Source organism: Crinia signifera, chromosome 1, assembly GCF_055691185.1.
Source record: "Crinia signifera chromosome 1, ASM5569118v1, whole genome shotgun sequence".
NCBI classification, from domain to species: Eukaryota; Metazoa; Chordata; class Amphibia; order Anura; family Myobatrachidae; genus Crinia; species Crinia signifera.
The window spans coordinates 201,622,282-201,637,388 of record NC_139217.1 but is presented as its reverse complement, the minus strand read 5'-3'; the positions used below and the strand labels follow the sequence as shown (position 1 = coordinate 201,637,388).

The 15,107-nt window shown below is 43.0% G+C and overlaps 2 protein-coding genes across 3 annotated transcripts in view; one reads left to right on the top strand and one right to left on the bottom strand.

Annotated features, from left to right (window-relative positions):
- CAPS (calcyphosine) overlaps positions 1 to 10,443 on the bottom strand; it is a 25,161-nt gene extending 14,718 nt beyond the window's left edge. The window contains exon 1 of one of the 2 annotated variants that reach the window (XM_083179173.1): positions 10,066 to 10,443. The gene's annotated coding sequence lies outside the window, so the exon portion shown is untranslated. Of the gene's footprint in view, positions 1 to 4,235; positions 4,519 to 10,065 lie in introns of those variants that run through there. The other variant, XM_083179172.1, reaches the window with a different exon arrangement.
- Positions 7,846 to 15,107, top strand: VMAC (vimentin type intermediate filament associated coiled-coil protein). The gene is made up of 2 exons (XM_083179174.1): positions 7,846 to 8,714; positions 11,959 to 15,107. Exons 1-2 carry the CDS (start codon positions 8,545 to 8,547, stop codon positions 12,266 to 12,268), a joined length of 480 nt encoding a protein of 159 aa, XP_083035300.1. The 5' UTR covers positions 7,846 to 8,544; the 3' UTR covers positions 12,269 to 15,107.

Below are 15,107 nucleotides of genomic sequence, written 5' to 3'. Positions count from 1 at the left end.
TGTGCAGCATTATGTGGGTGCTTTATACTTTTCACCTGGGATGCAGTGTAAATCCCGGCGTTCAGGATCCCGGCGTTCAAAATCCCGACGCCGGAATCCCGACCGCCAAAATCCTGACCGCCGAAATCCCGACACTTTCGCCCTCCGTGGGTGTCCATGTCACCCTCGGAGGGAGAATAAATTAGTGTACCGAGCGTAGCAATCCACGAGCAATAACGATCCACGTCCCCCCCCCCCCCGTAGGGATTTCGGCGGTCGGGATTTAATACTGAATCCTTTTCACCTTCATTAGATAGTGGGGTGATTCAATTGTTTATTGCGCCCGATCTCCCTTCTAAAGTGACGGGAGATCCAGGGAGGCAATAGTCAATAGTTTTTTTTTTTTTTTTTCTATCACTGATCATGCCTAGGCTGGCTGGGTTTAGTCATGTAACCTGAGCAGAGTTTGGGGTGCAACACAAAAAGTGCTATTTGGGTCACTTTTTTTGCACATTTCAGCTTGACAACATTGGAAGGGGTGCCTGTGAGCTGATATGGGTCTCCCCATGGCTCAGTGGGTGTGATCTACTGGTGAAACAATTGAATTCCCCCCCAAACACCTAAAAAAGTCATATTTTTATGATGGTCATGCAATTAATAGAAACATAGAATTTGACGGCAGATAAGAACCACTTGGCCCATCTAGTCTGCCCCTTTTTTAAACATGTTACCTCAAACCATATTTGATCCTTATTTTTTTGTAAGGATATCAATATGCCTATCCCAAGCATGTTTAAATTGTACTACTGTATTTGCCTCTACTACCTCTGATGGGAGGCTATTCCACTTATCTACTACTCTTTCTGTGAAGTAATTCTTCCTCAAATTTCCCCTGAATCATTTTGACTATGTCAACCTTTTGACCAGGTTGACCTCTTGATTATCGAACTAGACACTGTAGATCTAATGACTGCATAACAGGGTACTTATATGTTAGTTGGGCGCCCACTAAGCTATTTGCTTAGTTTTCCACGTCTCCTCGCGGGGCTCGCTACGCTTGCCACGCTTCGGGCTCGGTGGCTCGCTGCGCTCGCCACACTATATAAAATCAACTCCATGCCGACATGGATAGTGGGGGTATGAGCGTACTAACTATAGTGGGCACCCAACTAACATATAAGTACCTGTTATGGAGGTTATTAATATTATAGGAAGATAAACAGGGCCAAATTATATGATTTAATGAGATTAAATCCAACCTGATGATAAATTAAAACCAAAACACAGACAGAATAAGTAAATCTATAAAAGAAAGTAAAGTGGGATCCAGGATGTGGTCATTTTGCTGGGATTATTCTACCAGATATTCCAAGCTGATGTTTGCTGTAGTTTGTTAGAGAACACTGGATAGGGGAATAGGAAGTTGGAGATTCTGATACACAAAACATTACAGTAGAAGCTTCAAGTGTTACAAAATGTTTTGTGTTGCACTGTACAGTTATAAATCAATTTGATAAAAGTATTCATACACAAAGCCCAATAGTGCCCTTCTGATTAAATGTATGTAAATGAATGCCTCATTTAGGAGCAGAAACTCATTCCTAAAATGAATATGCAGGAGGACCACAACCAGAGCTATGGGTATACAAGTGGTGCTGTCACACAGGCCAGAGGGCTCTGGCTCTATAACGTTGCTGCCCCGTGATGCCTTATTTTTTCATTGCAATTTAGCATTGCGATCTAAACCTGGAGACAGTTGGGGGTACTTGAAAATAATATTGGTAATGGCATAAGAAGAGGAAGAATTCTCCCGATGGCGTAAGAAGTCTCCCGTAGCTGTGGAGACGAACCTCATTGCATCACTTCCAGTTCCATCTGCAACATCATCAGTGTCTCCTACCTGCGCTGCCCTTAGACATCAGCGTTCATCTGCCCCGCGCTAACACGGTTGCAGGAAACAGTGGCATTAATCCTGCAGTCATTAGCGTGGGTGCCGGACGGGGTCCCGACAGTCGGGATCCCGACAGTCATTAACCCGACGTCGGGATCCCGACTGTTAAAACACCGACAGCCGTGTTCCCGACGGCCATCGGCTATTTTCCCTCGTGGGGGTCCAAGACCCCCATAGAGGGAGAATAGAATAGGTGTCGAGCGTAGCTCGCCACCGTTCCCGCAAGGGGCTTTGTTGCGCTGGCCATGCTGTCTGAGGCCAGGCAGTTGGGATCCCGATGTCGGGATAATGACTGTCGGGATCCCGACTGTCGGTGAATCATACCACACCCATTAGCGTGAACCCCGGAGACAGTACACAGCCAGCAGCCAGACACAGAGGGACCTTATTCCTGACCGCACATTACTCCTCCACTACTCCTTTAATAAAAGGACATACATACCGTTCACTTTGACTCCACTTGCAGGTACTGAGAATAATTCAAATTGTGAAGAGTGGGTACTCATCAATGAAAAGCCTAATCAAGAGTTACGGGAGAGAAAAAAGGTTGAGTTCACTGAGCTAGAATATGGCACTTCCCAGCCAGGGCTTGAAGTGGTCCCGAGAGGTGGTGGAACGCCTTTCTGCTAACACTGAACCCCCCAATTAGGCAGAGTCTAGAAAAATGCCAGAGAATTAGTGCCCCACCTGGTCCCACAAGGAAGGGTTGTGGTCACACAATAGTAATGCCAAATAAAATTACAATACACAGTAGCACAATCATATAAACATTACAGCGCATGTAGAGTCCTTGATTCATATTGAATCACACAGTAGTGCCCCTTATACACATATGTTGTGCTGATTATACACATCTGTCTCTGTCCTTCCAGCAGCTCACTGTCCATGTCCCTCAGCAGCTTCATGCCCTGTGTCCCTTCAGCACCTTCCCCACCTCTGAGTCCCTCCAGCCCCCACTCACTCTGTCTTCAGCAAGCACAGAGCCTGATTTTCTTAGTGGCTTTTCTTCTTCTCTTCAGCGACAGTGATGGCATGACATCACATACACCTTGACAGAAGTAGCCTTTCCTGTTGGAATTACTGTTCAGGATTGTGATAGAGGTGGAACTCAGTTCCCCCTACCATTAGAGGTGGTGGAACTCAGTGCCATCCACCCCGTCCCCCACACTTTAACCCCTGTTCCCATCTGTAGCTCTATCCTGACACACAAATACAGTCACTTACAGTTAGGACAGATTTATAACAAAAGAGCCCATGTTGGTTTGCTTCAAATTTATTGAAAAAATAAACAATTTGTTGTAGGTCTAACAACACCTGATTTTATTTACAAACATCAGCATTAGCATTGGCACAAGGAACGGTACTGCAGCAAAGTGGGTGCATGGCCAAGGCATAGTGGCATGGCCACACCCACAGTCTGGTCTTTAGCAGATATTGCCATTTAGTGTCCCACACATACTGGAGACAGTTGCCTGGAGGTAATTATGATGGTTAGGGGCTTGCACTATAGTATACCATCTTACACCATCCCTTCACCTATATGAATCTAGTAAACATCATATGCACTGGACACTTTATTTGCTATGTAGGTTGTTTGAAATAAAAAAGTGATGCATCACATTGCAATTAACGGTGCCAATTAGAACTACTTTCATCCATCTGTGAGCCCTCAGCCAACTAATGTAACTATTTACCTAATGTATTATTATCTATAAAAGCAAAGCAGTGACAATTCATTCAGTACTATATTTACCACCAAGAGATAAGCCACTAATGTACAAAATTAGGGTCATTTACAAAAGCACAACAGTGCAGCACAAGTGAATTGGTGCAATTGTGCCTGTTTGTACAAGAAGTATGGATATACTGTATAGACATTGTGCAGCACATTGTATGGAATGATGCAAATGTTTGCACCTTATGATGAAAGTAGTAGGGTACAAGTGGATTTTGCATTAGTTACCTTATAGGGACACAGAAGGTAAGTTTGTGTATTTTTTGGGTGGGTGCGCACTGTTCACCTCCCACATCATCTGGAAGGTAGGTACCAGATACACTTTGACTTTCACTCAAACTTCACACACATGCAACATCATGCATGTATTAAACACAGTCATGATATCACATTACCCTCATGATCAATTATAGACCACAATAATCAATGGCAAAGGAAACATTAGATCATCACTGCTGTTATTACAGTATGTGGAGCAGGGTATCTGTTTAGTTGAGAGAAGCAAATACTCAGGACTGGAAATAAAAAGACAAAGAGGGAAACCAGGGAATGGTTTTCCAAAACTCTTACCTCTTCTTGGGTATCCCTGACAGTACTCCTTGTGACTTTTACAGCTTGGGAACTTAGTAAGACCGGTGTTATCTGTTCAGCGCTTACAGCTCACTGTGGTTGCAGCTGTGGAGATGTTTTTAAATCCTGTATCCGTAGAAACATCAGCATCTCTATGCGTCATCCCAATACACTGCAGAACTCCCAGCACGACCCTGCCCTCTATGGAAGACTATTGTACATGATCTAAAGAACTCGCTTTGACAATGCAGTAAGGCAAATCTTAGAGATTGTCTACTCCATGAGGTACAGAAATCTGTAAAAATCTATCTAGAGTATCTTTCTATCTATTGTGCTGGACAATCAGCAGCACTAGACTTTTAGACACAATAATCAATAGTATACAATAAAAAAAAAATTGGGTGTCGGAAATCCAATAGGATAAAATGACCAGCTGCGGCTGAAAACACACAGGTTCAGTAAAGCAATTGGTTGCCCTTAGCAACATCACATGTGAAGTACAATACACATCTTAGTAAATTTCCCCTGTGTGTTTTCAAAAGGACACAGCCCCGTTTTCACTGGAAAACGGGACTACCTGAGACAGATGAAGCAGATCTGGGCTCATTAGGTAGTCCTGAGCAAACTATAAAGCCCATACACTATATAAACCTCTGCCACCCTGATGATTGCTTTAGTGTCCTGTCCCCGATGCAACTATCCATATTTACCATGTACTTGTCCTAAATTGTCTTGTACTGTAATTCACTATCTGGTTTTGCTCAATTGTTTATTGTTAGGCGCTGCAGAACCTTTGTGGCGCCATATAAATAAACGATAATAATAAAACAATAATACACACGGGGCGACTTGTTCTTAGCGCTGTGTGCTTAGCCGTGTAGGGTAGACGACTTGCCTTTAACTTCACGGCGGTTATATTGCCTATACACACATAGCGATGTGTGCTGAGTGATCTGTGCTAACAAGTGTTCTTTATGCACATGCAAGGTGATCTATCTAGATTTTGGCTGTATGTGTGAAGCATCTAAGAGGGGCCGTGCATCGCCATCGCTATGGGATGTACACATGGATTGATTTGTGCTTAATTTCTTAGCGTGTGTATGGGCCCTTACCTGAGATCATCGATGGCTGGTAATAGTATATTGCCCTTAATAGCAATAGTTCATGTAAAGTCTGATTGGTTGAGGAAAAGGTTCTTTCTCTTTAGTAAATTTCCCCCTGAGAATGCCCCTGAAGAAGTTCCTAGACAGACTAAATAAGTAGGTATTTATTAACCTACAACCTCTGTATCTACAGTTTCATATGTGATCTTGGACTATAGGCATTGTTAAAAGTGCTGTCAGGTAACTCCTGATCAATGACTACATGGACTTCACTGTCAGATTTATTAAGACTGCCAAGGACTGTACCCAATAAGCGAATGTAATTTACCAATGCTAATTATAGCCAATGGGGCTTTCCAAAACCGAATCGATGAAAGTAGCTTTTTTTTATTCTTTCGAGGGCCTGGTGTACTGTGCTGCTGTATAAGTCCAATGCAGTCTACTGCCATTAAGTCCAGTGCTGCAGTTCAGTGCTGTCTACTGCCATTAAGTCCAGTACTGCCATTAAGTCCAGTGGTACTGCTGTTATGTCCAGTACAACTGTTAAGTCCAGTGGTACTGCCGTTATGTCTAGTAGAACTGTTAAGTCCAGTGGTACTGCCATTAAATCCAGTGACAGTCCAGTGTACACTCTAAAAAAAATAAAAGGGTTATTTTAATCCGTGTAATTTTTTCAGGCTTTGCCGTGTGTGTGTGGTACACTCTCCTGTCTCGCATATTATTATAACTTTTTGGAGAACAAAAATTTGGAGGACAAAATAGTGAAAACACAAGAGCCACTTCCTCCTAGTGCTGAAGCTGCTGCTACTAGTCATGACATAGAACATGAAATGCCATCAACGTCGTCGTCCAAGGCCGATGCCCAATGTCATCGTAGAGGGCATGTAATATCCAAAATGCCAAAGTTCAGTAACATGAAGAAAAAAAAAATGTAAATCATCTGAGGAGAAACATATGCTTGCCAATCTGCCATTTACAACATGGAGTGGCAAGGAACGGCTAAGACCCTGGCCTATGTTCAGGACTAGTGTTTCAGCTTCACACGACGATCTAAGCTCTCCTCCCCCCACTAGAAAATTTAAGAGAGTTTAGCTCATCAAAAACACAGCAAACAACTGTGCCTTCTAAAGACATGCTCTCACAAATCCCCAAGGAGAGTCCAAGGGTGTTGGTGGTTGCGATGCCTGACCTTCCCATCACTGTACGGGAAGAGGTGGCTTCTTCCACCATTTGCAGCACGCCCTCTGCATATGCTGGAAGGATCACCCACAGTCCAGATACTGATTCTGAGATTGAAGATGTCAATGTTGTACCCCAGGAGGAGGATATTGATGTAGCTGGTACTGAGGAGGAAGTTGACAAGGAGGATGCTGCTGATGGTGATGTGGTGTTCTTAAATGAGGCACCTGACGAGACAGTTGGGGGATGCAAAAGGCCATCGCCATGCCTTGGCAGAAGACCAAAAAATCCACCTCTTTGGTCTGGAATTATTTTTATCCAGATCTGGACAAAATTGTCTCGCCATATGTAGTTTATAAGTTTGCTTATATGCATGCAGTGCATCGTTCTCAGTTGTAGACAGAGTTGTAGACAGAGCTGTAGATACAGCAGCAGATATTAGCTTGCAGGAGGCATCTATTATAAAGGCACCTCTTCTGACATTAGCATAACGTGTGTATAAATGATGTACGTACTACTCTGATGGTAGGTGGACTGCATGTGTTCTGCAATGTCACTGTTGCATGTGGTAAGAAGTGGAAGGAAATGGGTACTTTTGTGCTGCACAGTCTATTTCTCTATGGTGTCTTAGGACTGTGGGCCCCCTGTGCAGGAAGCAGGCGCACTTGCGTCATCTCCGAAATTACCATGGAGCAACCAGCGTTTTCATGGCAACACCCATGAAACCTTGGACGTTCCCATGGGCACAGCCCCCCCCCCCCCCCCCCACCGCCCCATGCCCACACTGGTAGTTGCGAACGGGACAGCGAACAGGCAGTTTGCTGTGCCCGCTTGCACCAGGCGTCTGCATACATTGCTCCCCTGTGCGAACAGATTACAATAACCTCCAGAGTGTACACAGCATTACTCAGTATAAACTATTACTACTACTTGCCTATCACATTGATATTCTAAATCATTATTATTATTATTATTATTATTATTATTATTATTTTAGAAGGGGGGCAATTTACACAAAATCATTTATTTAAAAAAAAAAACAGATTGTGCAATCTGGTTTTCAGATAAAAAAATAAAAAAACATAAAAAAGGAAATGGTAATGCTAGTCTTTTAGAATTGCAATGCCTTCCAGAGGCCACATTGGTACTAGCACAGTCCTTATGTACACACTACAACTGATGATGAGGCGCAGGCAGCACTGCTGGCTTCAGCACGGACACGGAACAGTTAAGCATTCCCCAGCTCTATGATCTCCGACCTATCACAAGCTGCCCTCAGCATCAGTGTAGCCAATGATCAGTCTACGCCCGCCCCCTACTGCTCCCCAGTCACCTCCTCCAGTCCCTGCACAGGAAGCTTCCTGCACCGACAGCTGCTTAAAGTTAAATATTAAGTTTTCTGGCTATTTACTTTAGTAATTGGCAACCAGGTTTCCGGCACACGGACACGCTCTACCAGTAGCTCTCGTTCAGCCAGCTGCCGTGGCAGAGTGGTCGCGCTGCCCTTATTATCTAGGAAAAGAGCGCTCAGTGGTGGATCTTTCGTTTAACTCAAACCTCTAGACCGCGGAGCTTGCACTCTAATGGTTTGATTTGTGCATTGGCTGAATAGGATTAATCATAAATTTCACTTGTTTTGCCCACGCAGATGGTTACCAGTCTTCTAAGAAATTAGGTATGAGGGGACTTGGACTAGGTATGTGATTGGCTGAATCGTCCTGCTCCTTGGCTAACCTTGGGTGAGCGGAAAAGTGTGAGATGCCCCCTGTGTCATCAAGCAGACCTCAGGCGTTACATTGTGTATGTTTGGAGCCCAAGATAATGTACTCTGATGTGTGACATGTATTCCTGAGTCAGATCTGCACTCACTGGCCTCATTCTGTGGCCTAAAAAGCTGTTCACATGATGCAGTGGGAGCATCCTGGCACAGAAGTGGGCATTACACCTCAAAGTATAGCAAGCCTTTGACATATCCAGTCTGAAGAGAAATTAAGCAGGTACAGCACAGCACGCTCAGTACTACGGACATGTCTGCTTTAACCACCGTTCAGATAAAAGAAGCCAATGCTCACTTGGCAGCATTACACCACAGAGTGGCCGAACTGGAAGGTACGGTGAGGGAACAAGCTGAAAGTCTCATTCGTAAGGATGAGCAGTACCGAGCTTCTATAAGGGACATAGCAGATGCCAAAGACAGGTCAGTTGCATCTCCCTAATGTATATAACACTGTACACTCTGTATAGCGGTAGCGACTACATTGGTCCTTATTCAGCATCAGTTGGAAACTGAACTGCAGTTGTAATAATAATAATAATAAAAAAAAAAAATATATATATATATATATATATATATATATATATATATATATAAAATCATGGCTGGCACTCACATCTAGGTCAGGAAGAAACTGTTTTGCAACTGAAGGCAGGGCTTGACATGTGCAAAATTAGATTTAAATGTAATAAAAGAAATACATTGAATATAATAGTCGAACTGTGCCCATATAGGTTGAAACATCGGAAACAAATATAAGGAAAATGGTTTTCAGTTTTCACCACTTTTAAAAATAGATGTGCAGGCTTACGCTTCCCTAATGCGGCATACACAGGTAGTGATGTCAGAGCACTTTCTAAGTGGCCCCGTCCGTCACTATCACACGACGGTTTAAGATCCAACAAGATGGATAAATCTAGTGAGCTCGCCAGTCAGGGCCAGTGTTCTCACCGGAGAACACTGGCCCTGAAGATTGCTACTCACACAGCGCTGACACAATTCTATGCAGCGCTGTGTGCTGAGCGATCTTGATGAGCCTATCTAGTATCGCTCAACAAAATCTCCCCGTGTGTAGGCCCTGTGGGCCAGATGTACTAAGCTTGAAAATTGATGAAATAGAAAGTGACAATCAGCTCCTAACTAGGGATGGCCATCAGTGCCTTTTGAAATCGATGGCAAAAGTGCACATGGCCATTAATAGTGTAAAACTATGGGTGACCATCACTAGTTTTACATATCAATGGTCCTCTATTATGTGTGAGTGATTGGCCTGTGGGCCAATCAAAACATGTGGGCAGGGCTTTGCAGGTGTTGGGGGCGGAGCTATGCTCAGTGTCCCGGCACTTTGAGGGGAAAAAAAACAGCAAAACATCGGTTTTGCTGTGCCATCGATGTAGGGAAACCATCTGGTTCTCCCCCCATCGATGGCAAAAGTATTCAGCATCGGTCATAAACCATGGATTATTTTGAATCATCGATGGTCGATGGCCATCCCTACTCCTAACTACAATGTCACAAGCTGTGTTTGAAAAATGACAGGTAGGAGCTGATTGGTTGGTGCTTTATCTCTCTCCCTTTTCTCACTGTTCAAGCTTTAGTACATCTCGCCCCATAACACTGTGACTTTATTTCTAACACCAAAGATTACTTTCAGTAGTAAATTTTCTTTTTTTAAATACTGATCCTGCTGTTTTCATGCATTTGAATACATTGAAAGGTTTCTAACCGATGTAACCAATTAGACACAGTCATCACTGTCAGCGATTACACTTACACCAGAGTCTGAGCTGACGCAGCTCAGGTCCTTCCTGGAGGCTGCATTTGCGACTTTCCAACAGATGTGTTTGTCTTCAATGGAGACTGCGTGACCTTAACAGGCCCTAACTGTAGTTTTGTAGCTTCGGGACACCCATTGCAGTCACATTTACTCACTTTCTGCCAGTCGTCACCTGTTTCCAACCTTTAGTCGTAGTGAGACAAAAGTCAGACTTGAAACAAAACAAAAGCTTAGAAAAGACTTGTGTGCTCGATTAACTAAACTGAAATGTAAGACCACTAAAAAGTAAATACATTTGACTATGAATAATTCCCATTGCATTTATCGAAGTGTTTGACTTCAGTAAACTTAATTAGACTTGGGGACAGATGTATCAACCTTTAAAAAGTGATAAAATGGAGAGTGATAAACAGCCAGCCAATCAGCTCCTAACTACCTTGTTACATGCTTTTGAATAATGACAGGTGAGAGCTGATTGTCTGGCTATTTATCACTCTCCATTTTATCACTTTTGGAAGCTTGATGCATCTGTCCCCTTATACACTACCCAAGTTTGTAAAATATATAATTTAGAAGGGTCTTATAAAAAAAAAAAAAAAAAAGGTTGGTGTTGATGCTCAGTATCCTGTGCATCGTTAACAACCTCCCACCATCTGGTATGCACAATATCATCCACCCGCGGTTTATAAGTCACTGCTTAGACCTGGAAAAAAGAAAGTCAATGTAGTGAATAAGTATATATGCAAAATATCATTCACCCACAGGTCATCTAGTGTGTATGGGGCTTAAGGTTTGGCTCTGATTCAAGAAACTATTTTTAAAAACAAGTACATGTGAGATGTGGAACATGCTGCACAAACCTCATGTACTTAGTAAAACACTACACCGTGTAGAAGGTGAAAAAATGGACGTTCCACGTTTATGCATATTGTCTATGTCCCATCTTTAGTGCTGCGCATCCTTACATTGAGACCAGCTCAATGACAACTGGATACAGGGGCATAACTGGATATTCGTGAGCCCCATAGCAAAAGTTTGTGAGGGCCCATATGTACCAACAAATGGTGATAAATGTATATGACACATGTAACTTTCACAAGGAAGATGGGCCCCATAGCAACTGCACCTAGAGTAGTTACGCCCTTGCTGGGATACACTACTTACTACATAACCACTATTCAGCAGCTGGACTCTACTTGCAGCCAATGGCTACCTTGCCCATCACCCTAAGCATTTCTTCACAGATGTTCCCCTTTGTGTGATATTAGGCCTAACTCTAACATAACCCTGAAATCAAGTGCCCACATTTCGACAATGTCGACATTACACCAGTGTTGACATTGTGAATGTTGGCATACTGGATGTCGTTATTACATACACTTAGACATTCCTCACATTCACATGATAAAGGCATCAGTCAATGCACTCACCCCAGCTTCATCTTCCTTCCCATAACTGTTTCACCCACTTCATTCTGCAAAAGACTTCATGGGTCATGCAGTCGGCTGATGGTGTCCTAGATGATCCAATACTGCAACCTAGGGCGCTGCTCAGATCATTAGAGGTGTGACACTGCTGCATTATCATATTAATGCTATCACTACCCCTTCCATGTAAGCGGCAGCAATAGCAGCTCCAATCACCGGGCCCAATGTATCCAGGAATTAATACTTTGGTTGTCATGTTTAGCAAACTACCAGATATATTTCCCTGTTGACACATACGTGGATGGTAAAACAGAATATGTGCAGTCATTTTGGAACAAGTGGGTCAGTATTGCTCAGCATTTCTGATACCCGAGCCTGACCAACCCAAAGCAATCTGGTCAATGTATGGTATTTGACACTGAGTATTCTGTACTGTACTGACCATTTTGTTACATTGTTATAGGGAGGTTGCTGAAGTTCAGAAGAGGTTGGCACAATCGGAAGAGGAAACGCAAAGACTGATGGCCTCCATCAAGGATAAGGACAGGGAGTTAGAGCGCCTTCGGCACCACAGTCGCCTCCTGGCCCAGATGTGTCACAGCCGTCCCCTTTTGGATGCTTTAGTTTCCCTTATGGCAGAGGCTGAAGGAATTCCACGTTTACCTACCTTGGAACAACACAATGGCATTCCAAATATCCTAGACTACCCTCAAAGTGATGGAGACCTTGAAGACTCCGATGTAGACAGGACACTTTTTGGAACAACTGTCTAAGGAAAACCCATTTTATTTACATTTACGATGGCTATATTTTAATGCTAAAGATATGTATTAGTATATTTTTATAAGTATATATTGTTACTACATGTAGGGTTTCCCTTACATTCTTATCTCGGGTGTTTTTATGGTCCTGTTTTAACTTGGTAAAAATAATGGGTAAACACTATGATAATTATCTTTTAAGAGGTATGTTCTAATCTAAGTTTATTTTTGGTGCGTTTTACGCAGTTACCATAATTTTACCTTTTAATTGTTTGCTTGTGTATTGTTGTGTTAGTTTGTTGTATGGGGATATTTCTTATATTGGGATTTATAGTAAAAACTGTACTGTAGCTATTTAACTTTATATGCAAAACCCATAAGCCTCTGATGCAAACATTGCAGATTATTTGCAATTACTTGTGGTTCAGGTACTACTGCTGGGAGTGGATGTCAGTTTCCTTTAAACTTCCTGGTTAAACAAACCATACTTTAAAGGTGAGAAAAGAGAGTACCATATATACTTGAGTATAAGTCGATCCGAATATAAGCCGAGGCACCTAATTTTACAACAAAAAACTGGGAAAACGTATTGACTCAAGTGGGACCCTCACTTGAGTATAAGCCGAGGGGGGCTTTTCAGCATAAAAAATGGTTTGAAAAAGTAGGCTTATACTCGAGTATATATGGTATATTGCACTTGGATTACCTTGGTTGTGATAGCATTCCTTCTATGTGCACAATGATGGCCTTACCACTGATACACAATATCATATTTTTTAGAGACAACACAGTTGGCTTCGTACAGGGGTGCTGTACAGATGGCATTTGGTCCCTACAAGGGTGCTTTGCAGATCGTACAAGGGTGCTGTATAGTTGTTTTGCAAAGAAGGAGTTCTATTAAAGATAGGGTGTTGCCCATAGCAACCAACCAGATTCTTCTTCTTGCTTATTTAGCATTTTCTAGAAGATAATAAATAGACTCTGATTGGTTGCTATGGGCAACATCCCATCTTCAATAGAACTCCCATCTTAGTAAATGTACCCAATAGTGGTTATTCCTATCTAGAACAAGGAAAGCCTATGATATAATCTGGGCTAATCTGCTTTGTAAATCGGTGGTACACTAGGCACACCAACAGTCCAGGTTTTATGGCTATCCAGGCTCAGGCACAGGTAACTTAGGGGTAGATTTATGAAGCAGTGATAAGGGAGGACAAGTGATAAAGTGCCTGGTACTTTATCACTGGCCAATCAGCTTCTGACTGTTAAGTTACAGGCTGGGTTTAAATAGGAGTTGATTGGCCGGTGATAAAGTACCATGCACTGTATCACTTCTCCTCCCTTATCACTGCTTCATAAATCTACCCCATAATTTGTACCTCAGTCTGCTTGATTATACCATCTGTGAGTAAGCAGGGATAGCCATAAAGCCTGGACTGTTCCACTGATGTAGACGGTGTGATAATTCCTTGGCTTTATAATCACAGGGAGGTGCACCAAAGGTTGAAAATACTCTGCACAAGGACTTAATGTGGGCCCTGTATTCTGCCACTGTTCTGATCTTACTCTCAGGTTATTATATCAGTGTTCCATTAACAGGCCATTTTAAGTGTTATTTTATAAATTGGAGATAAGTATGATAATTATTATTTTTGTGTGCTGTATGCAAGCCCATCATTTTCAGTTATTGCACTGCATGCCTTTGAAATATTTATGTTCTATATTTATGTACACCCTTTATGCTGTGTACACACAGGGTGATATATTGCTAGCAATATATCGCCAGCAATCATATTGCTCAGTGTCTCCTTTTCATCAGCGATTGTCTCCTTTTCATCAGCGATGAAAAGGAGACACTGCTACTGTCACGGGGGCGGGAGAGAGACCTGAAGGGAGGAGGGAGCAGCAGCAGACGCTGCTGCTGTCACGGGTCGGGGGGCGAGAGAGAGACCTGAAGGGAGGAGGGAGCAGCAGCAGTGGACGCTGCTGCTGTCAAGTGGGCGGGAGGGAGCAGCAGTAGCAGTCTGCTGTCACGGGGAAGGGGGGAGCAGCAGCACGGATCTCCGTGGCGCCGGGAGAAGCCACTGGTCGCAGGAGCATTAGGGAGTACATACGGAAGAGTGCAGCTAGCAATTTATTGCCAGCAGCACTCCAAATCACTGGCAATATGGTCGCTCAACGATCATATTCCCAGCGATTTCAGCCAATGTCACCCCCGTGTGTACGCACCTTTATTTCTTTTATTTGTAAATACAGTGTGTGTCTATGTATAATGCACAGACACTTGTCAATGATGGCGATGGTACAAACAGTTATGTTTTGGTATCCTAATATGTAATGGATGACCAATCAATGGTTCTACCTATCTTTGGTAATACAATTTCTTTGTCTGACTGGCCTGGGAGGACCTATGCTCTGGGTCCTAGGGCATTGGGGAGAAATTTTTTTTTGGGGGGTAATGTTGTGCCATCCATAGAGGGGAACCATCTGGTTCTCCCCCATTTATGGCAAAACTTTTCTACATTGGCTATAAACCATCAATGTTTATGATCATCAATGGTGATTCTCACTTAGGCATATCTAGGGGGGCCTTGGGTGGAACAAACATTGGTGTGAATGAATCATGGGCATTGGCTTATTTTGTTTATTTGCTTTAAACAATTATGGAGCTAAGCAACAATGGGGGAAATGTACTAAGATGTGTATTCTACTTCGCATGTGATGTTGCTATGGGCAACCAATCAGAATCTGCTTATTTATTTAGCACCCTCTAGAACAGGGTTGGGCAATTGCGGCCCTCCAGATGTTGAGGAACTACACATCCCAGGATGCTTTGCATTAGTTTTGCTAT